This window comes from Strix uralensis, chromosome 15 (genome assembly GCF_047716275.1).
Source record: "Strix uralensis isolate ZFMK-TIS-50842 chromosome 15, bStrUra1, whole genome shotgun sequence".
Taxonomy (NCBI): Eukaryota; Metazoa; Chordata; class Aves; order Strigiformes; family Strigidae; genus Strix; species Strix uralensis.
The window spans coordinates 9,154,987-9,180,702 of NC_133986.1; the positions used below are offsets into that span (position 1 = coordinate 9,154,987).

The 25,716-nt window shown below is 40.5% G+C and overlaps 2 protein-coding genes across 5 annotated transcripts in view; both read left to right on the plus strand.

Annotated features, from left to right (window-relative positions):
- The first annotated feature begins 815 nt into the window (after positions 1 to 815).
- Positions 816 to 20,200, plus strand: NADSYN1 (NAD synthetase 1). 3 transcript variants are annotated; one of them, XM_074884796.1, is made up of 21 exons: positions 816 to 929; positions 1,147 to 1,207; positions 1,678 to 1,794; positions 2,670 to 2,723; positions 3,086 to 3,175; positions 4,084 to 4,135; positions 4,851 to 4,939; positions 6,408 to 6,525; positions 8,180 to 8,311; positions 9,110 to 9,184; positions 9,359 to 9,483; positions 9,706 to 9,754; positions 10,413 to 10,515; positions 11,199 to 11,367; positions 11,731 to 11,866; positions 13,257 to 13,363; positions 14,172 to 14,303; positions 14,910 to 14,979; positions 15,799 to 15,927; positions 16,644 to 16,820; positions 19,679 to 20,200. In XM_074884796.1, the coding sequence occupies exons 1-21, from the start codon at positions 845 to 847 to the stop codon at positions 19,730 to 19,732; spliced, it is 2,124 nt and encodes a 707-aa protein (XP_074740897.1). In that variant the 5' UTR covers positions 816 to 844; the 3' UTR covers positions 19,733 to 20,200. The 3 variants fall into 3 exon arrangements, 2 of the variants coding, with proteins under 2 accessions (XP_074740897.1, XP_074740898.1); XR_012630963.1 differs by lacking the exon at positions 19,679 to 20,200 and having other exon boundaries at positions 14,910 to 15,008; positions 16,644 to 16,803; XM_074884797.1 differs by lacking the exons at positions 16,644 to 16,820; positions 19,679 to 20,200 and having other exon boundaries at positions 14,910 to 15,008; positions 15,803 to 15,905.
- Positions 20,201 to 22,981: 2,781 nt separating this feature from the next.
- Positions 22,982 to 25,716, plus strand: part of TPCN2 (two pore segment channel 2) — a 32,219-nt gene continuing 29,484 nt past the window's right edge. For both annotated transcript variants that reach the window (XR_012630973.1, XM_074884827.1), the window contains exons 1-2: positions 22,982 to 23,127; positions 25,276 to 25,340. Coding sequence is in view for 1 of the 2 variants with exons in the window: in XM_074884827.1 (XP_074740928.1) it covers positions 23,022 to 23,127; positions 25,276 to 25,340 (171 nt within the window). In the remaining variant the exon portion in view is untranslated. The remainder of the gene's footprint in view (positions 23,128 to 25,275; positions 25,341 to 25,716) is intronic.

A 25,716-nucleotide genomic window follows, 5' to 3' on the forward strand; every position in this document is an offset into this window, starting at 1 on the left:
CATTGCCGTTACTTTGGCCTCTGGGGATGATATAATACACTTCAGATTTACTAGTAGCCATGGTTAATAATTGTGCTAGTAGCCACAGTTACCGCATATATTGAGACGATTATGAGGTTTTGAAACCTGGTCGAACAAGACTTTGAATTGTGGTCGAGGTAACTTTGATTATTGATAAGAAGTTTATTAAATACAAGCTTTGATCTCCAAAACTTAGACAATAAGCAGAACATCCTGGACCACGGAAGAGATTGGGATTGTGTTGAGGATGCAGAACATCCTGGACCATAAAAGTCTGGATTACTTGGCAATGAAACTAACTTTGGAGTGTCCTGAAACCTTTATTATAATACTAAAAATCACACCCACAGGTCAAAAAGACCCCTGCCCAGGTTAAGACCCTTCCCCTGAGCATGCGGAGTAGTAGAAGCATTATGTAAGCCATATTATAATTGTATGTTAATCACTAACCAATGGGTATCTGATAGGTGTGCATGGAAAAGTACTAACCTCTGATTTTTGTGTATAAAAGGAGCATGAAAACGTGCTGTCGGTGTGCTTGATTTGTGGAAAAGTCCACTGAGCGCCCAGGCCTGAATAAATACAACATCTCTCCTCAACGTGTTAAGGTCGGGTCATGGCACGCCGGGCACACGCCCGTTTTTCGGATAACAGGGATTCAAAAGGGCAGAAACCGGCGAAGGAGCTGGAGGCTGGGCAGCGGCTCTCCGGGGATCCGCTGCTTGCTCGGCCCACGGGGCGGGAGCTGCTGCCGGCCGAGGCGGAACGGGCCGCCGCCCCCGGAAGCGGCGGGGGAGGCAGTGGGGGAGGCCGCGGAGCTGCCATGGGCCGGGCTGTCACGGTGGCCACCTGCGCCCTCAACCAGTGGGCTCTGGATTTCGAGGGCAACCTGGACAGGATTTTTAGAAGTGAGTGGGGCGGACGCGCTACCGGCTGCTCTGCGGGCGTCCGGCCCCGGCCTTGCGGAGCTCGGCGGCTGCCGCCGGCCATCGGGCAGCGTCCGTCCGTCCGTCTGTCCCTTCCTCCCTCCGCGCGTTTCTTCTCGGGGCAGCCCCGCCTGCTTCATGCAGCCCGGTTCCCGTCTGGGCAGGCCGGGCCTGAGTGTTCAATCCAACTCTCTTCCAGGTATTGACATCGCCAAGGGCAGAGGAGCCCGGTACCGGCTGGGTCCTGAGCTGGAAATCTGGTAAGAGCTCTTTGGTGGGTCTGGGCCGTCCCCGGTTAATTACTGGAGAGCAGTCGGCAAGAAAATCAGCCGTGTAGTACCTGTGTAGTAGCCGAGTCGTACTGCCCAAAACATCACTTGAAGCATGCGGCTGTGAATGCAAAGAAAAACCGCTGCAAGCACAAGACCGGTTCTGTTGTCTCAGAAACGTGACCGAGAATTTTTGACCTATTTCACCGAGTCTTCCTTCTCCGAAGCTGCAGCGCTTTGAATTCCACCTAGGCCCAGGCTGCTGCCTTTGAAAGGAATATCCCAGCAATGCGACGGAGCTTTAAATGCTGTCAGCAGGGAGGATACTGACAGCGCCGCTTCTGCGTGTTCTGTATAAGTTACCTGTGTGGGTGAGGTGTTCCTCGTCTGAAGTAGTTCTAGTCCCTTGGCCTGGTGCTGATGTTGGCTGAATTTTTCATTTCTTATGTTTTTATGCACAGTGGTTACGGATGCTCGGATCATTATTATGAGTCTGACACACTCCTGCATTCGTTTCAAGTTCTGGCAAAGCTTTTGGAGTCTCCAGCTACTCGAGATATTATCTGTGATGTGGGAATGTAAGTTTTTTTGTGTATATATGATAAAGGGGTGGGTCTTTAGGAATGCTGCCTCTGCTGTGTGTCTGCAGAGTGAGGGCTCTGCCCCAAACTTTTAAACACATCTGAGGAACTGCACTACTTTAATTACCGTCACTAGGACTGTGACATGCAAAACACTTTCTGAAAGATAATCCTTTCAGAGATTTCTGGTGGTTGAGCCCTTCAGGAGAGAAATGGGATAATTACAGTGATTTATTCAGAACCTTAACGATTGGGCCCTATTGCTGTAGTAAGCTTTTGGGTAAGACCTTGTATTACATGTAAGGCAAAAGGCTTTGTAAATTTAGTCTGTTTCAGGAATATCAGGGCTAATGTAACTTGGTTTGACTGGCAGACATATTTAAACAACATGTATGTATGTCAAAATCACTGAAACCTTTGTAAGTCTCATGCTGACAGTAAACAGTGATAAATGATAACTGTAAGATTAACATATGTATACCTGCTTGTTTTAGTATTGATATAAGTGCATAAAGCTAGCCTTATTTTCAGCTAACCTGGTAGTGTCATAGGGAGTCAGGTGTGATTAAATAAATGAGCTCAACCAGGGCTCATTTTTCTGGTCTGCTTGTGTTTCTCAGGCATGCCGTGATCTGGCGGTAGTCGATACCTCTGAGACTGACAGAATGGTCAGTAACTCTGATTTTTGCAAACAGCTATTTGAATTAAGAACTTGGAAGCTAAAACTAGATGTTTTGTTTAATTCCCTTTAGTGATACAGTGTAGAAGTGTTGTCTTAAAAATATTTTTGTGCAGTAAAGTAGATTCTATAGCTTTTTAAAATTTCATTCAGTGAGCTTAGCCACTGGTAACATTGCTTCTTACTTTCTCAGGCCTGTTCTGCACAGAAACGTTCGTTACAATTGTCGAGTGATCTTTTTAAATAAGTAAGTAGTTCTTTATGTATTTTTTTGATACAATACATTAGTGTGTCCTTTCAGAGACCTGTTTGGCCTTCAAGAAAGATGGAGCGATGGAGTTGTCTTCCTATCAAGCTAATGTTTTCCATGATCTCTTTTTCCTTTCTGAATTTGTAGAAACTAAATTTCCACTGCTTTCTAAAAGGCTCCAGAAAAAAAACCCTTAAGTCTGCAAATGGAAACTTTAAGAATTATCTTATGTAGTAGTTGTTTAAGGTACATCTTAATAGAAAAAAAAAAGGTTGGTATTAATCAGTGTTCTTACTTAGCCTTGTTTGGCTGTACATCAGGATTTAACTCACCCTTTCTGTTTTGTTTTATGTTTTAAGAAAAATTCTTCTCATCAGACCAAAAATATCGTTGGCAAATGCAGGAAACTACAGGGAACTAAGATGGTTTACCCCATGGAACAAAGCAAGGTAGGCTGGCTACCCTTAAAATTGTGCTTAAAAACACAGTTCACCGTTTGCAGCCATGGCGGAAGGATTGAACTCTCCATAGCAATCCATCAGTGCTGCCCCAGGGTGAGCAGCAGGACAGCCAGCTAAGCTGCATAATTGAAGCTTAGTTAAAAAGCTTATTAAGGCCAAGTGAACGCTGAGCTGCTGAGCTGGAAGGAAAAGTGTGGCTGAATAATCCTGCAACCAGTGTAGTAGTGTCATTTTCCTTGTGGCTGCTTTCTAACTACATGCAGTTCAGGATTGGAAGAGCCTGTGTTGATCTGTTTGATTGCTGCATCCTGCTCAATATTAAACTAGAAAACAATGTGAAATGGATGAGCTCTGTCAGAATTTTAACAACTGCAGAGGAGGAAAGCTACAAACCTGCTGCACAATATGCTTGATGCTCATCTCTGATGCTGTGCACTCATCGTGTACTTGGAGAACGTTCCGACTTGATGATGGTCTCAGTGAAGTACTTCTGAGAGAGCCCTGAGCATCTGTCGTCCTAACCCCACTCAATTCCAGATGAGTTCTGCATTACTCATGTAGTACCACTGCAAAAAGAGAAACTTCTATTTGGTATTTGACTTCCACGGTGTGTTCTTTGTTATGCCTAGTTTACAGCTAGGATGGAGCATTATTTACCATGCATTTCTGAAGCAAAGTGGGATGTTGCTAGTTTATAATCTTAACAATTCTGATAAATTTCACAGAAAGTATGAAGGTCCTCTTTTTTTTTTTTTTTTTTAACATACACAACCCTGTACAACTGAAGTGCAATTTCTTTAATCAGTGTTAGAAGGTGTCAGAATGTGGAGCTTAGAATCAGTTTTTATGCTGCAATTTACATAATGATGTATTCACAACCTATAAACCTGCTTTAGGCATGTGGAGGAATATTTTCTACCCAGGATAATTCAGGAAGTGACTGGACAGGTAAGTTTGTAAAGGATTTTTTCTTTTCTTTTTAACTTGAACATCTTCCAAATTCAGCAATTTAAATTAATAGAATTCGTGTCATAAAACTGTAGTATACCAAATTCTGCTGTCAGTCATGTTACAAATTCATAGGTTTCAGTATATAGTTCTCAGATACATTAAATAAGAGTGTAATTTAACCTTGTTTATGTTAGTATTTGGCAGCAAAACCACTACATTTTAAATTTGCCTCATTTATATATACAGGACTTTGAAGATTGTCTTATTTTGCACACTTCTGGTACTGAGTTTATCTGTGATTGAGACTAGAATTGAGTATGTGTTTTGAGGTACAAAATAAAAAATTCAACAGTCTCAATTCAGAAGGGTCTAAAACTTAGGCTATTTCTCACTAAAGCCTGAGCATGATTCCTAGCAAAAGACAGTTGCTGTTTTGTAGATTGTTTATTTCATAAGCAGTTGTCCTGTCCCGAAGCAATGCGCTAGATTTGAATGCTACTGAAATTTCAGTACAACCCAGAGATTTGCAGTTTAGAGGTCTTTTTTTTACTTCAACTTGGTATAAAATAAAGATGTAATGTGATAGATACTCTTGTCACTCATTTCACAGGAGTATTCAATTTTATATTTTGTTTTAGATTTGTAGTTAACTTTTTGAATACAGTAGATAATTCTATTACATGTGTGTAAAGATGTTCTTGTTTTTTCTCAGGAAACTGTTCCTTTTGGGGATGCAGTGCTAGCAACCAAAGATACCTGCCTAGGGGCAGAAATATGTGAAGAACTCTGGGCACCAAACAGGTAAAGGAGAAGAAGAAATGAAAAGTGAACTAAAGCATAGCCTGGATCTGCCTGAAACAAATGTTTGAAAAAAATTGCTTATTATTCTTCCAGGTAGTATATCTTTCAGAAAGTGCCAATAAGGTAAAATATCATTAGGAGCAATAAATACATCATGGGAAAAATTTCACTAGGTTAGATGCAGAGTGGCAACAGAAGTTTTAGGTACTTAAGCTAAGTTCATTTGATACAGAAGGTAGGAGAGAAATACAGGAAAGAAGTGGAATCAAAAAGGTGACCTGAGGAAATAAATGACAGAGAGCTATAGTGCTGCCATTCCAGATACTGTTCAGCTTTTAGTTCAACCTGAGGTTGAAATGTCCTCTCTGGATCCATCCCTGTAACTTGATCTAGGGTCAGTGACAGTTATTTTCTATCAAATTTGTCTAGCAATTACAGTCTTGTACTATTCCCACTTACTGTGCCTAGTCTGAAAAATTTGGGGGTACTAGTATGTCTTTTTATTCTTTTTATCTTTGGCTTTGACCAACTCCTCCAAAGCATTCCACTTAACAGACAAATTTAGCTCTCTGATACTTGACAAGCTAGAGCATAGGCTTCTAGGCAACGTCACTTTGAGATGTATCATTTATTTTTTCTATTTAGCTCTTAGCTTAATCCTTCTGCTTTATTTTTTAACCAGCATCAGACAATGCATAAAGACAGTGCAGAAGGAACAACAAAAGTTCAGTAAGGGAAAGCAAAGCCTAGTGCCCTTAAGTAATATTTCCTGTTATTTTGGTTCCTGTTACAATTTAAAGTTCTTCCCAACAACAAAGAAGATCCCATTCACAAAATCTGCTGCGTGGTGGGGGTGAAGATATGGTTGCATGAAAGCTGTTGTGGTTAACACAAAATAAACAAAATGTTCCCAATGTTTTCCCAAATCTCCCAGTTACAGACATTCATTTCCTTGTAGCTGCAGGTGTGGTATGTTGCAGACAAAGATGTGATTTTTTGGTTTTTTGGGTTTTTTTTTTTTTTAGTATTTCTTTTGACAGGAGAAAAAAGCAGCAAGAGCCCTCTCCTTCTCATGGTTCTGTTTGCTTGTGCTTTTGGATTTACTAAGAGAGGAGGAAAATGCAACAACTTGCAAGAGTATCTGCATGTTGTCCTTTCAGACCAGAATTATCTTGTTCTCTCTTTCTTTGAGACCCAGGCTTCTACAGAATGAAGTAGAAGGCATTTCATTTATAACAGAATGAGCAAAAGCCCTTCTGCCCTCTGCAGCCACTACTGGTCTTTGACAGAAGTCAGGCAGTGCAAGGAGACAGACATTTTTGAGAGTTTTATGCATGTTTGAGCTAAGACATGCAGAAAACTGAGAATGACATGGATGTTTTCATTTGCAAGTGGTTTTAAATGATACCTGCAGTACTCATAGCATAATATTGCCAGCTGAATTTTTTTCTGCCTTTTGCTTTGACAGCCCTCATATTGAAATGGGACTTGATGGTGTGGAAATTTTCACTAACTCTTCAGGGAGTCACCATGTGCTGCGGAAGGCTCACAGCCGGGTGGATTTGGTGAATTCTGCCACAGCAAAGGTATATGCTTTAAAAAAAAAAAATTAATTTTTTGGTTATGTACCTCATGATTTTTTTCAGAAGGGTCTCCTCTCCTGTGACAGGACATAGCAGGAGTGTGGAGGCCTTGACAGTCCTTGGTGTTAATTTCTTGTTTTCTTACCTGTAATTACCTTCCCCAATTGAATCAGCTGTAGGGGAAGAGCTCTCTGGCTGGGGCACTTTACTTCTTTGGGGCGCTCTGCTATATATCATGCTCTCGTGTGAAGCACTGTAACTTGTTTCCAGCTCTGTGACCCCAGATGCCAGAGGCAGTTTGTTTGCAGGTCAGCTCTGCCTGGTCTGTGGAGTAGCAGACTAGAAGAGAGACCATTTGATATTTGCATGGGAATGGGGGAGATAGAGACCTACTTGTGTGTGGGGGGAACTCCCAGAAGGAACTTTACATGGGAGAATGTAGTTCAGCACTGGCATGCCAACTATACCATCTTTCACACACATCTGCAAGGAAGGGGGGTCAGAATACTTTAAAATAGTTTGATAACTCACAGCTCTAGAAACTCATGCTCCAAAAATGTATTTGATAACCTCGATCTTAATTCCATTAATCGATGAAGAAAAAAAAATATTGCACTCATATAACGGATAGAAAATAGTTATCAAGAATAACTGACTTTCAGTAACTGGAAGTAAGAAATGTTGAATCCACTGCATACAGAGAATAACCAGCTTGAAAGGGTGTTGTTGAATGCAATTCTGCATAAAGGGCAAACAGCCAGCGGCTGTGGTTGCTCCCTGTAGTTATATGTGCCTAAACAGTCTCCCTCCCTATGCTTTATGCTGACTTGGCAGCTTGTAATTCGGTCAACAGAGGGGGTTTATTTTCCTGGCACATAGAAAACCATCCAAAAGTTTCTTTCTTTTCCTTAAAATGACAATTTCTTTCCCAATTCTTGTTCACCTAGCAACATTGTGTTGGAGAAATATCAGTAATTATACCAGGAAAGGGAAATAGAAATCAGTGTTTAAACTTCATTTCCCCCCCCCGCCCCCCCCATCATCTTCTTACTTTAAAATACATTATATTTTTCTACTTTGAAAGTTCTGTTTTAAAGAAAAGAAGACACTTAGTTATTAGACTGTAATCCCGTCTAACAGTGATGGGGACAAAAACAAAGTAAGGAATGTACAGTACACTGAGAAATGTTTAATTTGTACAACTTTGTCATTGTAATTTAACATGCTTTGGTTATATTCAACAGTATCTGCTCTGTCCTTACATATCCAAACACAGCTTCTGTCATCATCTTCTTGCTTTTCTCAGTCTTAATTTGAATTTAAAACTTCAATTTAGAAGTGCAACCCTCCCTGTTTGGGCTAAGGGAATGACTGTTGCTAAGAACAGAAGACTCCTGTCTTCCAACAGTGTGAAAGGGATAGACCTCACTTCCTACATTTTGCTTAGGTAATTACTTGTTCCTGTTGTGTATATCACACTCAAAGTACTTTTTCAAATGACGAGAGAGAGTCCCAGCTGTAAATCATTCACAGTGTAAACACAGAGGAAGATTATAACAAGGACAGGAACAGAGAAATAACATTTTGTCTTTTAACATGCTGTCAGATGCCATATTCTGAAAAGCATTTTTTGTCTGCATGTTTGTTTTCCTTCCAGAATGGTGGAATATATATTTTAGCTAACCAGAAAGGCTGTGATGGTGATCGTCTGTATTATGATGGCTGTGCCATGATTTCGATGAATGGAGAAACAGTTGCACAAGGATCCCAGTTTTCACTCGATGATGTGGTAAGGTATTCATGCTATAACTGCTAGTTACAGCTGAAATTAGTACGGCTACCTTTATGCTCAACACTTTCCAGACATTCCAGATACTAGGTCCATATCTCTAGACTAAAAAAGATGTATTTTTACTATGCAATCCAACTAGATCCAAGGTTTTTCCCAGACAGATTGCCCAGGCCTGATCTACAGTAGCTCTCCTGCTTTAGCGAGCGCGGAAGAGCTGTCACAGTGGAGGAACTTCATGAAAACGTTTGTGTGTGCAGTCACCGTGTTTAGGAGAGACCCTGTTAACTCACATTGCCTTCTCTAAGAAAAAAAGGGCAGAGATTGCAGTGTTCTAATTATGACCCAGTTTGGTAGACAAAAGGTTTGATAGGTCGAGCTGTACTTCAAAAAGCCCCTTCTCAGTAGATTTGTAATCAAAGCTGTAGGTTTCCTCACATTATGTGCCAAATTCATCTCTTTCCCTGGTACGCTTCTTGCCTTTTCCTCTTGTCCTTTGCTGCAACTGATGGTGAACCTATTGTTCAGCCATCTGACAAGGGCTATAAATTTGTTGTGGTTTATGAGTGCCCTACTGTAATCAGCAAAGCGAGTCAGTAGTGCTTATTTTGTGATGCAAGTAATTCGACTGAGTCACTGAATTCCTTCACAAGGAATGACTTGTGAAGTGAGCATAAAAATCTGTATTGAAAAAGTTTCATGCATTCTTCTTCCCTGACATTTTTGGTAGTCCAGGCCTGACAAACATTATTTATCTGTTTGTGTAGAATCAATGTAATGTTGAAAGCCTTTCTACAGGAGGTGCTGGTTGCCACTCTGGACTTGGAGGATGTTCGAAGTTACAGAGCAGAGATTTCATCTCGTAACTTAGCGGTAAGAATTCTTTATGGAGGTTGTGTTTGTAAATGCTGCCAAGTTTGTATAGTTACTGAATTGAAAAAGTATTTGCATGTCTTGATTTTCACAGTATTCTATAGATCTGGTGTTTTATAGGTATATGCTACATTAAGATTGATGTCTTCTCAATTCTTCTGTATTGTTGCTTAGGCAAGTAAAGTGAATCCTTATCCCAGGGTAAAAGTGAATTTTGCTCTGTCGTGTTCTGATGATGTAGCTGTACCTACTTGTATGCCAATCCAGTGGAGACATCATAGTCCTGAGGAGGAGATCAGGTAAGCACATACGGAATCTGTTGCTTGAAAATTATTTTCATTTCAAAAAAATACCCCAAAAACTCAAACACCCCCCCCCCCCCCAAAAAAAAGAGATAAACATAAGATCTTATTTATATTTGAGTAAAGAAAGTATCTCATTGGAAGACCACAGTAAATATGTTGACCTGCTTAGATCTTATTCTATAACCCTCTTGGAATAAGCATATTCTGTAATTTCAGCCTGGGTCCTGCATGTTGGCTTTGGGACTATTTAAGACGCAGCAATCAGGTAAGAAAAAATGGTTTTGTTCTTTGCTTTGGCGTACACATTTTCTTCCGTGCCATAGGGACAGTACACATTGCTATCCTGTGCTGCTGTTAATGCAAAGTGATATTAGTCCAAGGTGTAAGGCTTGAGTTTTTCACTGGTAGCTCATTCAGACTTAAAACCTGTATGCGAAGTGTGACTTCAGTATGCCCTTCAGATCTTTTCTTTAGGAATCATGCTTTCTTTGAAAGCAACAGTCAATCTTACTTAATGAAAGGGATTTCTTTTTCTTTGAAACACTTTTTTCGGTGAGGACAATATTTTAATGGCATAATAGAGATGTTTAAAGTAAGAGGAGTGACATGAACTAGTAATTCAGTTTAATAGTGAAATATATATGAAAAATTGAATCCTTTTTATTGGCTCCTCTGTCTTACTAGAGGATAAAGAAATACTGGAAGTTTTTCTAGCCAAAGGGTTTACACTGGCTACTGGTTTGATTATCCAGTTGATGAGAGTTTAAGAGGGTTTGCTAGGTCTGGTCTGTTTTTCCCCAGCAGAATATAAGCAGACTTGAACAATGCATGTGTAATTCTTTTAGAAGAGTATGTGTCTGAATGATACAATATATATTTTTCTAATTTTGGTATTTGAAACGTCTTTCTTGCTCTATTTCAAGGCAGGATTTCTTCTACCTCTTAGTGGTGGAATTGACAGCTCTGCTACAGCTTGCATAGTATACTCTATGTGTCACCAGGTTTGCCTGGCAGTCAAGAATGGAAGTAAGTAGACGTGTGTGTCTGGCTAGCCGTGCTTACTACTGGTTACGGACCAGTTAATATTAGCTGGGTGCAGTAGCTGCAACAGGTTAGTAATGGTAGAGTCTTGCCCAGTTGTTCTGATGGAATCCTTTGTATCTTTTCAGAAGTTCCAGCAAAAATGTGCGTCCAGATTTCAGGTTCTTTGAATTGGCATAACAGTTTTCATTTCGGATTTAAGAATTGGATGTGGAACTCGGACTAGTTTCTGTCTAGAGTATCGTTCAAAATGTTGGCTGATGTAGTAGTTTTGGAATTTCAGTTTGTCATGAGAATTTTCTCCTATTAAATTCAGCCCTACAAAACATGGTTAGGCATGGTTCAAGCTCTTAAACTGGCTTTAAGCAGACCACATGCATTTAGCTAAGCCCTTGCACATATTGGATCATATTTTCTAGGAAGTTCCTTTAATGCATATAACAAAAGGATTTGATACTTCCGTGTTCAAAATTAGGAGCAAAAATCAGTAATTCTTTTATTTGATATGTGAAAATATGTTTGGGGAGTCAGATGATGGATTCATTTTATTTGTGAGGGGCAGCATAAAGCTTAATTAGAATACAAGAAACACAAGATAGTTGCATATCCTGGCTAGCAGGAGCACAACAATTTCCACTCTTGTTCTATTTCTTTTGCTTTGTCCTCAGATGCAGATGTGCTGGCTGATGCGCGCAAGATTGTGAGTGATGAGACCTACGTCCCTGAGGATCCTCGAGAATTTTGCAGGCGTATCTTCACCACTTGCTATATGGCTAGTGAGAACTCCTCTCAGGATACTTGCGACAGGGCTAAACTTCTGGCTGAGCAAATAGGCAGGTACACATTGAGAAGTGCTGGGAAAAAAAAAATCATGTTCTGACAAAGACTTTCATATAAAACTTTCAAACTCTAAAATGGGGAAAATAGGAGAGAAATAGTAGGTGTGTTAAGTAGGAATATTACAGACCTTATTATTTAAGTGTGTAAATGTGAGGCAAGCTTAGAAGCGTTTGGTGAAGGACACGGAAACGTGGAAACAGACCTGGAAAGTGTTATTCTTTCCTAAGTTTCTTCATACCAGATCTGGGATGGTAGCAGCCCTAAAACAACATTTGATGGGTGGGTTTTTTGCTTTTTTTATTGCTATTTTATACAGTCAGATTATGCCACTTGAGTCACTTCTGCTTGAAATCTTCTCAGCTATCACATCAGTCTGAACATAGATGCGGCTGTGAAAGCTATTGTGGGAATTTTCAGCATGGTGACAGGTCGAACTCCCCGTTTTTCTGTCTACGGAGGGAGCAGCAGAGAAAACCTGGCACTCCAGAATGTGCAGGTGTGTTTCATGTAGGCTGAATCAGGTCAGACCCGTTTGTTTGTTTTTTGAAAAGAGTACGAAATGGTAAAGTAACAAGGGGGCCCTTCATTGTCATTGCTGTGAGAACCTGAACATGTGGTGTGTCTGTGAAGATTCATGGGCTTCCAGTAAATGCTTGTCTGCAGCAGAAATCTACAATCCTACATAAACTCAGGAGAAGACCAAGATAATTATTGCTTGTGACTTTTATAGGATGGTCAGGAAGAAATAGTACATGCCTGTATGCCATCAATAGCACTGGTCTAGATGCTGTTTAGAAAAGCATCCCAACGGAAAGCTGTCAGGTCAGGAGAATGAGCTGTGAAGTATTTTAATAGGCAAGTCTGAGTCCAGTAGGATTGTGGCAGATCAAGACTCAAAAATATTGCCGATGTATACTAGACTTTTCTCTGGTGAATGTTAGCAGCCTTTAAAAGGCTCTGTGTGAGATATCAAGCTTACCATTCCAGTTCCTAGATGGCCTCAGTTGTAGAACGTAGAAATTTTTTTTACATCAGAAGGTATTAATCTTCAATGGGCTGATAAAATGCTGCTCAAATACACATTTTCAGTTATGCATTTTCATGGTGTCAGAACAGATTGGTGCTGTGCCTGGGTAGTGCTGGTACACATGTCCTGTAGAATCACAGAAAACATAGCTGTCTTCTAGTCCCTGGTTCCAGTTGCACCTCTTGTTGTCTTGATAGCTTTCTTTTTGGCCTATTCTTAAAAGCTAACCTTTTGTTAGCTAAGGATTTGATCTTTCTTCCCCTGCTGTTACTGGTGAAATCCAGCTGTCTCCTCTGGAACCAAACATTGAATCCTTTATCAGCTTTTTGGCAGTGGCATAGGAGTTAGTCACAGAGAAGTGTGGCAATTTGCTTAACATCACACACAACTGTGGCTAGAGCTGGAGATTGAATCTCAGGTCTGTTTGGTATTATTACCTTCCTTAGAAAAAGTTGAGTTTCAGAATAGGGACAAAAGCAAAGAGAACTTTTTACAAGTTTTATGTGAATAAATCCATTTAGCCTAATACTCCATAAAAGGGATGGTTTATCTGCATACTTCATCCCTCACAGATCCTTATTAGTGCTTGTAGAAGGCAGAAAATGGCAACTACTCCCCACTGGCAATTCAGAGTAGAATAAACTTGCTCAGTATTGTAAGTCTGTGGCAGGGATACCGAACCCGACTTTCCGACGGTTCCTATGGCATCTTCTCCCCAAGACCATCCTTCTTGCAGTAACACTTACCCCTCTTGCATTTCATTCTTTATGGGTTTGTTTAGGGAATCGATTAATAAAAGTGATTGGGGAGAAATTGTTCTGCTTTGTAAATTTGCTTTATTTTTCATTTTGCTTTGCAGGCTAGAATAAGAATGGTCGTTGCCTATCTGTTTGCTCAGCTGACACTGTGGACTCGTGGGGTGCCAGGGGGACTTCTGGTGCTAGGATCAGCCAATGTGGATGAAAGGTTGGTGAAAGTTAGAAATCTAAAACAGGGCGAACTGGGAACAGGTCGCTGTGTTTTCTTGCAACTCTACCAAATCCCAGTATAGATTATTACTCAGAAGAGGTAACAAGCTCAGAGTACACTGATAGCAGTGAAATTAATGAAAATCGTTGAATCATCCTGAATGGAAAGTTGTGTATTTCTCGGAAGTTTATCCAAAGTATTGCCATAGTTTTCCAATAAAATGCTGTTCCTTCCTTAGCTGTTTTCGCAGAATTTGCCTGTGCGGTTACCAGGTTAATTTTCCAATCTGTTATTTGTTGTATTTTTCAATTATTGTATTAGGAATTAAGTTGTGAACTTTGAGTTGAAAAATAGACTTAAAAAATCTGGAGTACTGTTAATTAGAGCTGAATATTTGAAGATTAAAGCAATCCCTGTAAGATTGTGGGGTTGAACCTCTAAAGCTGTGAGAGCAGTGTGTACTGATCCTATGGGTGTTTTGGGGTTTATTTTTTAAATTGATTAGGACAATATTTCAATTGTTTTGCATCAAATATATTACCTTAGCATGGGCAGTTTTGCAGTGTTTGATGATTGTTTAAAGTATCATCTTCCTCCTCCTGTCAGTTTCATGGCTTGGGTGTAGCCCTGTTGCAGCTGAACATGTTTGCCCATTAACAATATGCAGTCTGTTTCTCCTTGTCTTTTTACTACGTATATACTCTACTATATATGTATATAATCTATGATAGTATGAACTATTATAAATTACGCTAACTTTACTTTTTTTTTTTTTTTACTGTATAAAATTTTCTCTCTTGCTCAGTCTCCGAGGTTACTTGACAAAGTATGATTGCTCAAGTGCTGATATCAACCCCATTGGTGGAATCAGCAAGACTGATTTGAAGAATTTCATCCAATATTGCATTGAAAATTTTCAGCTCACGGCCCTCAGAAGGTGGGTAGTGAAGCAGTGATACTTGGTGACTGAATTTGTATGGTCTTCATGGTTTGGTTTTTCTCTACTAACAGAGCTAAGCTGCAGTCATCTTGCAAATGATAATAAAGAAAAGTTATCTGCCCATCCGTCTGTTTTTAAATCATGGAATCATAGAATACAAGGTTAGAAGGGACTTCAAGGATGATCTGGTCCAACTTTTCTTGGTAAAAGCACGTTCTAGACAGGCTCAGCACCCTGTCCAGCTGAATCTTAAAGGTCTCCAATGCTGGGGAATGCCTGTGTACGCTTACACAATGTAAATTGCTGGGTGCTGAAAAGGCTGCCAGTCTTGGGAGTTCCTGTATGCAAACATTTGTGGTGTTAATTCCACTGAAGGAACTGTTTGAACCTGATGCTTTATGGTTTTGGTATAAAGCATTGCTTTTTAAACCTGGAACAGCTTGCAAGTACTACTTATTTAGAGATACGTAGTTCTTTTTGCAGCTTATGTCCTGAAAAATTTTTGAATAAAGCATTTGATTTTTAACAAACCAGACTGTTTTTGAACTAGTACTCATGCAACTGGATAGAATTCATGTTTTTCTTTTTACCTTTTTATTACAGTATCATGTCAGCTCCACCCACTGCGGAGTTGGAGCCCCTGGTGGATGGACAAGTGGCTCAAACTGATGAGGTAATGGGCAGTGACTTTAAAATGCTCTGGTAAGCCTTATCCCAAAATCTGTTTATTTTGTCCAATAACTATTGTTTGCTCGTGTATGTATCCATGCTTATTGACAAGCATTTTGTAAACAGTCTTAAAGCTGTTGACAAGGCACTAGTATCCCACACCAGCCTTATCTATGTTGACAACAGTTTCCAAAACAGCAAATTAACTTTATTTTTGAATGATTTTATATTTTGGGCACTTAGAAGGATGGGTGTTCTGAAATTAACTTCATTTTAAATTTTCTTAAAAGAGAGTCAGTCAGGGCCTTACTGCTATTAACATGAGTGGTGGCAAAGCCCTTCCTCTTGTCCCCCTGCCCTTTTCTTTGCTATCCACTTGGTTAAGAGAGGACTGGTGAGCCAAACAACTCCCTCTAAGGGCTGCTGGATATTTAACTGTAGGATATTGTAAAACCCTTTATCATAAAGGAAAAGGTTGCTGAACTAGAATTAGTGGTTTTCTCCATTTGTGCTTACCTTACTGATATACACTCTGTTTAAGCTACTGAGAAGCAAAAATGAACAAATCTTTCTCGGGAAGGAAATGTTTTCACTAGTCAAATCAAATACATTCATGGAAGAATTTTAAATCTTCACTTTCAGAGTTTCCAATTTTTTTTCTCTTCTGCTCATAATATTACTGTCTCTTTGTCTTTTTGATCATTGACAATTTCATTTTGATTTTGCTTCGATTAAATTGGGTTATTGTAATTGCTGCATAAAACTATTAATTGTCATTTGCGTAGTTAAGATTTTTGGTGACTTTCTATCTATGTGATTTCAGGCAGATATGGGGATGACATATGCAGAGCTCTCAATCTATGGAAAATTAAGAAAAATTGCAAAAGCTGGACCATATAGTATGTTCTGTAAGCTGATTAGTATGTGGAAAGAAATTTGTACTCCAAGAGAGGTAATATACCAAAAAAAAAAAAAATCAAATAATGTAATGTCTTTGCCAAAATAGAGTATGTTTGGAGAAAGCTTGAGTAGAGTTCCTTTTAACTGAAAGGGATAGTTTAATTGTTCTGTTTTTAGTGATTATTCTACAGCTGTAGCAGAATATGCTGGAAAAACTGGTACGCATCTCTTTAATTAATGGAGCTTGTTGTCTCTGTTGCACATTGTTAGAACAGTAATTGGGTAATTTGAAAACAATTGCTTCAGAACTATACCTTCAGGGGAAAATTATTCTCTGAAATATACATGGCTAACTGCTCTTGAAGCCTATGGTTATGTATTCTGAGACAGAAAATGGCTCTTGCTTTGAAAAAATATATACACTGAAGAGGTGCCTGCTTTGCTGCTACACAGTTCTTCCTTTTTTTGTGCATAAAGGAAAAGTTCAGATTATCACCTGTGTTGCACAGGCGAGTGCTTACTGTTAGATTTCTTGCAAGGCACTTCCTTATTGGTAAATAATAGGTGCAGAGACTAAGGTGGTGTCTGAAAATGCTCTTAAATGCCTCTTATAGGTAGGGTGATCCACAGTGATTCATGCTAGTGGTGGTAGATTATGTAAATGTTAATGGAAGAAAATGGATGTGTAAAGCTAGAACGCATTCTCAGCTAATTTTTTAAATACTAAGAATTTTCATCTGATTAAAAGCTATATTCTTTGTACACCAGGTGGCATCAAAGGTTAAGCATTTCTTCAGGATGTATTCCATTAACAGGCATAAAATGACCACCCTCACTCCTTCCTACCATGCTGAAAACTACAGTCCAGATGACAACCGGTTTGATCTGAGGCCTTTCCTTTATAACACCACATGGTCCTGGCAATTTAGGTGTATAGATGAACAGGTAAATGCCCTCTACTTCTTGTATGGTTTTGTATTTAAAGCCCTTGCAGTGGGACGAGCCCAGTTCCAGTGAATCTCCAGCAAAAGACAGCTAGCATTTAGGGTAATAGTTTAAGACAGAAATAACTGTGACTGTTCTTTTCATATAACTGTGAGTCTAAGAATTCTCTGGTTTCAGTGTAGGCTGGTTTGTTGTGGTGTTTTTTTTTTTTAAGTACAGCTTGTCATATTGCTAAGAAAGCAAAAAGAAGGAGAAAAAAAAAAAAAAGAAGAGAATATATGTACTGAGGTCAGTACCGATACTAATGGGTGTACCCATACTCATGAAGTCTTCCACTAATGTGGGGAACAAGTTTATGTGTTTCGGTTTCAGTTCAGGAGCTGTCTGAAGGGATCTGTTTAATTGCGGGATTAAGACTTGACCTACCTCTGCGTGGGAAAAGCCAGTAAGAGGCAGCAATTCATTGTGAATGCTTCTCCCACCTGCTTCTACAACAATTCCTTTTCTGAACCTTCAAGTCAGTTGACTCACAAATATGTGTTTGCTCCAGTACAGCAACAGTAATGGTACAGTGCTCACTTTGAGCACTGTGAGGTGTGGAGGGACTCAAGAAACTATCGGAACCATGCTTAGCTTTTTGTAGTTTTTATTCACACCTTCTATGTTATTTTAGTGCTTTTTTTTTTTTTTTATGGCAAAAGCACTGGGCTGAAGAATTTTAGCACCTTGGAGTTTTTTCTGCCAGGGATTTTACACCTCAGTTGCTTTTAAGAATATGTTTATATATGTAATAAAATATTAATTCCCTCGTCTGTGAAATGCCAGACATGCTGTAATAGTGTTTTATTACCTTGAAACCTAGGATAAAAGCTACCACGTGCGGTGTTTTTTTGTAGCTCTGTATGGTGGGTTTTCTTCCATCGTTTTGGACTTTTTCCCACTGACGTCCAGGACAAAAGTTCTTTTGGCCTCAGTGGAAGTTGGGTAAAATATTTTTGTAGGGTCTGGACCAAAATGTAATTATTTTATGCTTACAGTAAATGTGATTAAGATCTTTTAATGATCCAGGATGTCGTTACACTCTTTGACTAGATTTGTGTGTTGTGCTATGCAAGCCATTGCAACTTATTCCTGAAAACTAGGAGTCAAATTTGGGGAAGAATCTGTTATCTGGACAACAGTAACCTGAACTGGTAACACATTGTTACAGATAGCTTTTTGCAAGACTGGAAAATAATGACTTGCAATAACGTGAGTCATATCTGCCCTACTGAAGAAAGGGAATACTGTAAGAGTTTTCCATTTACTGTGTATATTCAGCACAACTGTAATTCTGAAGACAATCATTCTCTAGGACAATGTCTCACTGATAATTATGTTCCTGGGACTTAAGTGCAGATTAAATTTTTTCTGGCATAGTAACAGGACTGTGAAAATAAGGCATAAACTCTAAATGACATAAAAACCACCTTTACTTAGTTAATGGCAGGTTTTCCTGTAGGAGGGTCATGTTACAGCTTGAGCTCACTCGTGAAGAGAAACAATTTGAAGTGCTAATCATAGAGAGATCTGTGGGACTTGTGGAAGGTACTTTTCCACTCTGGGCATTTGTAGTGTAATCAAGCCAATTTAGTTATCTGCTCTTTTAAGGGCAAAATTCCCTCTGTATTTGCTGCAGAAAGAACAGGGGTAAGAGGAAGTTGATACCATAGTGTTTACTGGGAATTGCCAGATCTGCCCTTGGAGTCTAAAAGTCATTCAGCTCTGCCTTGCTGAAGGTTCCACTTGGCTGATGAAATTGCTAGTGGTTTAGAGCAACCCGAGGAACTCCAGTAGCACTGTCTGTAGCTTCTGCCTTTCAGTTACGTCTGAGGTGAAGGGTGTGTGGTCAGAGCATGCACTTTAACAATTTCTCTATGTGCCAGAATGTTCATTGGGATTTTAATAGCTGGCATAATTTGAAGGAACTGTGACAGCTCAGAAGAAAGCTGGCACCCCTACTCCCAAGGATTAGGTATCTCCAGTCTGTCTACTGCTTTTTCCAGTGCTTACTGGTCATACCACAAGATTAGCTGCATTTGGTCAAACCAAAGGATTTATCAACCTGAGTATCTTTATGCCTCTCTTTCATGACCAGTAGCAGATGTTGAAGGAAGAACATAGCAACAAGGGATTTATAATAGGACCCTCCCTATATATCCCCATAGATTTGGGGAACGTAGAACTGAATTTCCTGGAGTTAGAGATAACGTGTAGAACATCACGTGTAGTTTGTGCTCTTGGTCTATCCTCCACGAGTTTGTAGAATCCTTTCTGAAACTATTTATATTGTTAGTCTTAACAGCAGCTTAGCTTAATATAAGGCAATTCCTTTTCTTAAGTTTTAAGAATAGTAAAGTCAGTTTTATAAAATTGTGGATGTGTGCATGAAAAGCATTTCCTGTGTTTTAATTATTCTAGGCTCTCTGTTAAGGGCAGAATTCCAGGTTATGGCCTGATCTGATCTGACAGCTGTCACTCAAAGGGGCAGTGTTGCCTCCCTTCCTGTCTCTCCTGCCTTCTGAGATGGCTTTGGTGCTTGTCTTGCTCCTCGGCCAGCCAAATGAAGTCACCAAACTGACAAAAAACTGGAAACTGATGGGAGCATGCAGCTGGGGAGAGGTTAAGGGGGTGGATGGGAAGAAAGTTTGATCTTCTCTCTTGACTGCAGCTAACACCCTGTTCAGCTCAGTTGTCCCCTAGAGCATATCCTGGTAAATCTGGGCTCTACACTGTTCTGTGATGGAAGTCTGAAAAGACAGGAGACATTAAATGCAGTTTTATTTTTACTATTGAATCAGCTTCCTTTTAATTTGCAGGTATCCAAGCTAGAAAAAAAGGAAGGAATTTCTCTAGTTGAAGATGTGGATTGATCTGCTGTCTTGTTTAACTGTGGTAATTTGCTAAATGGAAAGTTCAAAACTGGAGTGTAGTGATGATGAGCAGAGCTGACCCAAACAATTGTTGAGATGACCATTATAAATGGTATTTGTTATCAAGTCTTTTTTTTTTTTTTGATTGACTCCCTGTTTTGTTCCCCATATACTTAAACTGTAGTTTGGCTAAAGGAATCATTTATTAAGGATTTTCTTCAACTACTTGAGTTAATTGCCTTTAATTGAAAATATTTAGATAAGCCCATCAAGCATAAATAAATGCAGGGCAGTCTTTTGTGAAAGTGAATACACATCCAAATACTGCATTTGGTTCTTATAATTTGAATATGATTTTTGAGTAACATTCAGCTGAAAGTATAAAAATTTAATAACAGTTCTGGCATGTGCTGTTGAGGGGAAGAACTTGTTTTACTTTGCAATAAACTTGTAATTTTATAATGCTAATTGACTCGGTTCTTATTTTACATATTTTTTTTATTTATCCAGCATTGGCTATGTAGGCTGGCCCAGTGTTTTGAATGGCCACATAAGGTCTAATTCAGCAAAGTATTGGAAGCATGTCTAACTTGAAGCAGATGGGTAATCTCTTTGTTAGCAGGATCTAAACTAGAGTTCAGCTTATTGTTTTACAGCTACTTGCTGTGTAACTTGTGAAAATTAACTTTAAAATCTCGTACTTAATTTTCTCAGAGAGGAGTAATACCTACTTCATCAGGATGTTCAGGGATTGTTCAATTATTATGGCTCTCCAAGATCCTCAGCTGTATGTTAAGGGTTTTGAATAAAGCTGGCATGGTGTTTTTTCCCTTCTGGCATTTTTGATGCATAAGGGTAATTTGGTGTACCTGAAAAAAGAAAAGTCTTCTGGTGCACGGAATCTTGAACAGAGAGGACACAAGGTTGGTATCTGTGCCGCTGTTGTTATTCCTGTATGCTCTGGTGCTGCCTGTTCAGGAGCTGTGATCTGTTAGCACTGACCATGCCATCAGTGAGTGGTTGGACTTGCGTACAGAATCCCTTTACTCTTGGAGTCAAGCTTGCTGGGTGTAAAACATCTGGAAATGGAGTGAATACTGCAGAATGAAGAATAAAGCCAGCTTCCTTTGAGCTCAATTAGTGTGTCGCCCACCTTCTGCCTACTGTTTGCGAAAAGTTATTTTAACTTAATGACTTCATTGATCTTTTAAATGTCTCCATTTCTGTGGAACAATAAAAAAGGTACAAGGAGAGGCTTGTTCCTTCACTTGAGTCCCTTTTCTGCTTGTTCATTTAATGTTTGGACTTTTCTGTTGCTTTTTTTAAAATTTGATTTGAAAGGTGCACTTTTAATAGGGGAAACGAGAAACGCATTTCTGAGGTTCTGGGCAAACAGTGCTATAACTGTGACAGCCAGGGAGCTTAGACCAAGCAAGACTTTTGTTTAAAATGGTCGTACATTGTGCTAATGGAAAATGTCTGCTAAAGGGCATGTTCTCCACATTTGTTTTCCACAATCTGGAAAGACAGAGTTGATTCACTTGGAGTTAAAGATGCTCCATTGTTCTTAGTAGGTTTATGATATGGCATTCGTTTAAATACGTGAGTGACTTACCTTAGTGGATGTTGCTGGTACTAAGAATGTTTATGTTTGTCTGATGGAAAACCCCAGCTGAGATTTTCCTTCCTTCATGGTCAGTTGGGCACTTCCATTTCTTGTTCCAGCCAGAGGGGGTAGATGAATTTTGAACAGAAGCTCAGGAATCCATTGTATATTTGAAGGCTTCTTATTTCTTTTTTTTTCTTCCTGAAGTTATTCTCTTTCCTGACAATCACAGAAGATGAAAGAAGGAAACATTTGCTTTCGTTCAAATAAAAAATAATAGCGAAAATATTACAATATTTACATGTGCTCCATGTTACTGTGGTTACCCTGAATATTTCAGACACTTAGTGAAAGGACACTCGTGTTTCCTAGCAATGGCACTTACAGCATGTGTGCAAATCTCATTCTATTTCTTATTGGTTAGTGCTGAAAACAGATTATACCTGCTGGTGCTGAATACAGACTGTACCAGCCCACCCCTACTTTCCTTTTACTCTCCCGAAATGTTCACTGTACCTGAATCATCTGATGCCTCTAGTTCAACTGCTATCAAGAATAACTGAAATTTTATCAGTGCTTTGCTGTCTACTGAGAATGGGAAATAACATATAGCTGCTGCCGTTCGGTTTTTACTAGTGATGGTAAAGATAGTGTCATGGAGTTTTCCTTTTAATCTTAAACTTCCCCAAAAGGCTAGATCTTGCCCCAGACTTATTTTAAAGTCAGTGTAAAATTGTGGGGTTTGACCCATCAGTTGTGCAGCTGCAGGCAAAAATTACCCCCTCGCAATTAGAGATAGGGTAGACTTAGGTTTAGTGCACAGGTTGGAAAACCAAAATGAGGGATTGATACGCTTTCCTGTTTATTGTTATGCTGCCATAGCTCCCAGGACGTGGCAGAAAAGAGTGTGTGGTTGTCAAATTATCCTGACATCTACTCTTTTGAAACTGCAGCTTTAGGAAATCGAACAGTGACAGGGTGTATGAAAGGGACCATGAGGAAAGGGGGAGAGCAGCACAAGTGAAGCATCTTTTAACAGTCACAGCAGCATAAGCTAAGTTCAGATGTGCTTCTGGGATGACTAGGTGACTAAGTACAAATCCCTTCTGCGACTAGGGATGTAAATAATTGTATGAATACAAGCAGGAAGCAATAATTTCTGTCCTTGCTATTATTTTCTCAATAAAGCCTCAACCCCAGCCCCGCCCCGCCGCAGTGCTGGGCCGCAGCTCCCCCTCAGGCACTGACTGGGTTAGAGGTCTGCTCCGCCGCGGACACCGAATTTACCGCTGCCGTGAGGTAAAAAAGCTGCAACTTCTCATGAAGGATATTTTTTAAAAATCGTAAACGACGCCTGGGATCTGCTCTCGTAGGTTCGGGTGAAGAACCAACGATTTTTACTAGAGATTTACCGTCACGTCTTTCATCCCCACCGACTGTTTAAAAATACTAGTTCCTGAGGGGGCGGGAGTCGCTGCCCTGCCTGCCGCCAGAGGGGGAAGGCTGCCCGGGGCCGGTTGCCGGCGGCAGACCCAGCCGGCGGCCGGGGGCCGGGTCGGCAGTGGCGGGAGGAGCCCCAGCCCCGTTCCCGCCCTCCCCCGGCAGCCGGTCACGTACAGCGGGCGGGGCCGCCCCGTCCCGTCCCGTCCCGGCGGCGCGGAGCGAGCGCGGTGGTCGGTGCCGATGGAGGCGGGAGCCGGCCCTGAGGCGGAGCCGCTGTTGCCCCCGCGGAGCTGGCGAACGGGACGGCGGGTCTGGCGGGACGGCGGCCGCTCCGCCGCTGAGGACGGTGAGCGCCGTGGGGCGGGCGGTGGCGGCGCGCCGCGGGCTTGGCGGGCGGCGCTGAGGAAGCCGGTGCCTGAGGCGCTGCGGCGGGTGGTGGCGCTCTCGCCTTTCCCTCAGAGCTTGTTCTCTCCCGGGAGCGGGCCGGGCACCGGAGCAGGAGAGCCCCCGGCATGCCGAGGGGCCGGGGCTCGGCGGGGGTCTGCCGCCCCGCCGGCGTTTGGGCGGCTCCGCGGGGGACCGGCTCCGCGGGGGACCGGCTCCGCGGGACCGGCTGTGCCCGCCCAGACTGGTTGAACACACCGAGCCGCTATCACTGACCCGAGGCGTAAGCCTTGCGCTGCTTCAGCCTCAGACTTGATTTGTTTTTTCTCTGACCCAGTTAATGTTAGAAGTCTGACTTTTCAGTTCATCCCGGAAAGTCTCCTCTGGTGACCTCAGCTTCTCTTATTATCAGGGTATCACATCATTTAAGGGAATCTTCTCTTTTTGTTGCCTGTTTGTTCAGTGTCAAAAGGGCAGTGGGGTCCGAGAGAGATCCTGAAGGCACAAACCGAGCAATTCTTTAATCATCACTTGTGACTAAGTGTCACTTGCTCTGACTAAGAGTTGCAGAGTAGATTGGATATCCTTGGTAGCATGCATGGAGAATATGTGGTTTGGTACTTGGTTTGTTTTGTTGTTGTTGTTTGGGTTTGGTTTGGTTTGGTTTTTTTTTTTTTTTTTTGTTGTTGTTGTTGTGGGGTTTTTTTGTTTTTTTGTAATTTTTTTTTAACTGAAATTGCTAAAGCAAACATTTCTTGGTAATTTCCCTGTTTTAGTTTTATATTAAGAACAGTTGCTTAGACTCTGCCCTTTCAAAAACGTTGGGATCAACTCTAGGCTTGGCGTGTGCTCCGAAACCATCAACCTTTTGCTGTTCTTACTGTCCTTTTAACTGATACTGTTCCTTTAAACAACTTTATTTTTGTCTCACTGGCGTGTGATTTCTTGAAAAAGATAAGATCAGGAGCCTAGCTTGTCTCCTGTTTATGCTGTCTTTCTTGCACCACGGTTCATATCAGAATCAGTACAAAAGTGTGTTGTTGCTTATGCTCAGATAAATGGTGACATTTAAAAACTGTTTACAGTCTTTGTAGAAAATAGATGCTGCTGAATCATGTGGAACATAAAATCATCTGGGACTTGGATCAATGGTGTTTTTGGCATTTCTGGGAGCCTGGAGAATGTTGTTCTAGCGCTGGGACTGACTCTCATTGTATCCTGTGCTGGGATTGCTGTCTCCTGGGCCTCTTCCCCTCTGTGGGAAGGTTACACTACCATGCATTTTTCATATCTCTAGCCCCCTCACCTTTCTCTCTTACCCCTCCTTCCCCCCTTTTTTTTTCCTTCCTTATTTTGGTCTTACCTGCCTTTGTGTCCGTTGTTGGCTTAATTGCCAAGTTAGTTACTCAAAGGCCCTAATTCAAGTGAACGCAAGCAATTGCCCTTTATTCTTTATGTATCTATCTTCATATGGACTTTAGTAATGGCTTTTTAAATGTTGCATAGTAACTAATTTGGCGATACTTTATTTCACTTCATGTACTTTCACCCCTTTCTATATCTTGAACTCTAATCTGTTTGGAACCAGGGCAGGTTAAAAAAGGACATAATTTTGTTCTCATCTGACTGGAGATTTCTGTTGGTTTTGGAGAGAACGAGATCAATCTAAACCTCAGTACCTTTATTAAACAAAAGTAAAAATGCCTAGAATACTAGTGTCTGATTTTTCCAGCTTCACTTGACTATATACTTAGTCAAAGAATAGTTTGATTGAAGCTCTAGTACGATGTGTGTTACTTAGGACTTGTCTCTGTATAGAAATAATCCAGACTTGTCATAGCTATTTAACTACTACTGTAATCTAGCTACTCAAATGAATATAAGAGAAAACCTTTTTAAAAAATACAGAAAGCTGCACGATGTTTTTTGAGGTGATTATTACTTATTTAATGCACAGTGTTGCTGACAGAGCAAACGTGTCAGGAGCTGTGTGTGTATGGTGCCATTTGCCATAAGAACCACGGCTGTGGAGCTTCTGTAAACTAATAAGCAAGCTGTAGGCTTTATCCAAAAGACAGCACATGATTCTTATTTCTTCTCAACTTGATAGGTGCTGGAGCTGATAATGACCTTTATATAAACCAAGCTATAGTATTTATTGAAGATGCAATACAGGTAAATATAACTTGTTTGTTGACTATTATGCTTCCTGTTCTGGATATTTGTCACAAGTTTTTATGTGTTCGGGCAACCTCCATATAACACTGTCTTGATTTACAAAGCAAAATCAGAATTCCAAATGCCTATGATATGCATAGGAGAAACGTTTTTTCACACAATGAAATAGTCTTCTCTTCAAGATTGTCAAAAGACATAAAAGAGATGCTGGTTTGTGGGGTGGTTTTAGGTTTTGGGTTTGTGTTCCTTTTTTTTTTTTTTGAGAATGACTGGCCTTACTGCTAAGAGAAACTGTATGAGCAAACCCTGTAATTTGCCTCTAAATCTGACGATTTGCATAGTTTAAGAGCTGGTAGAGTTTAAGGCTAGATTC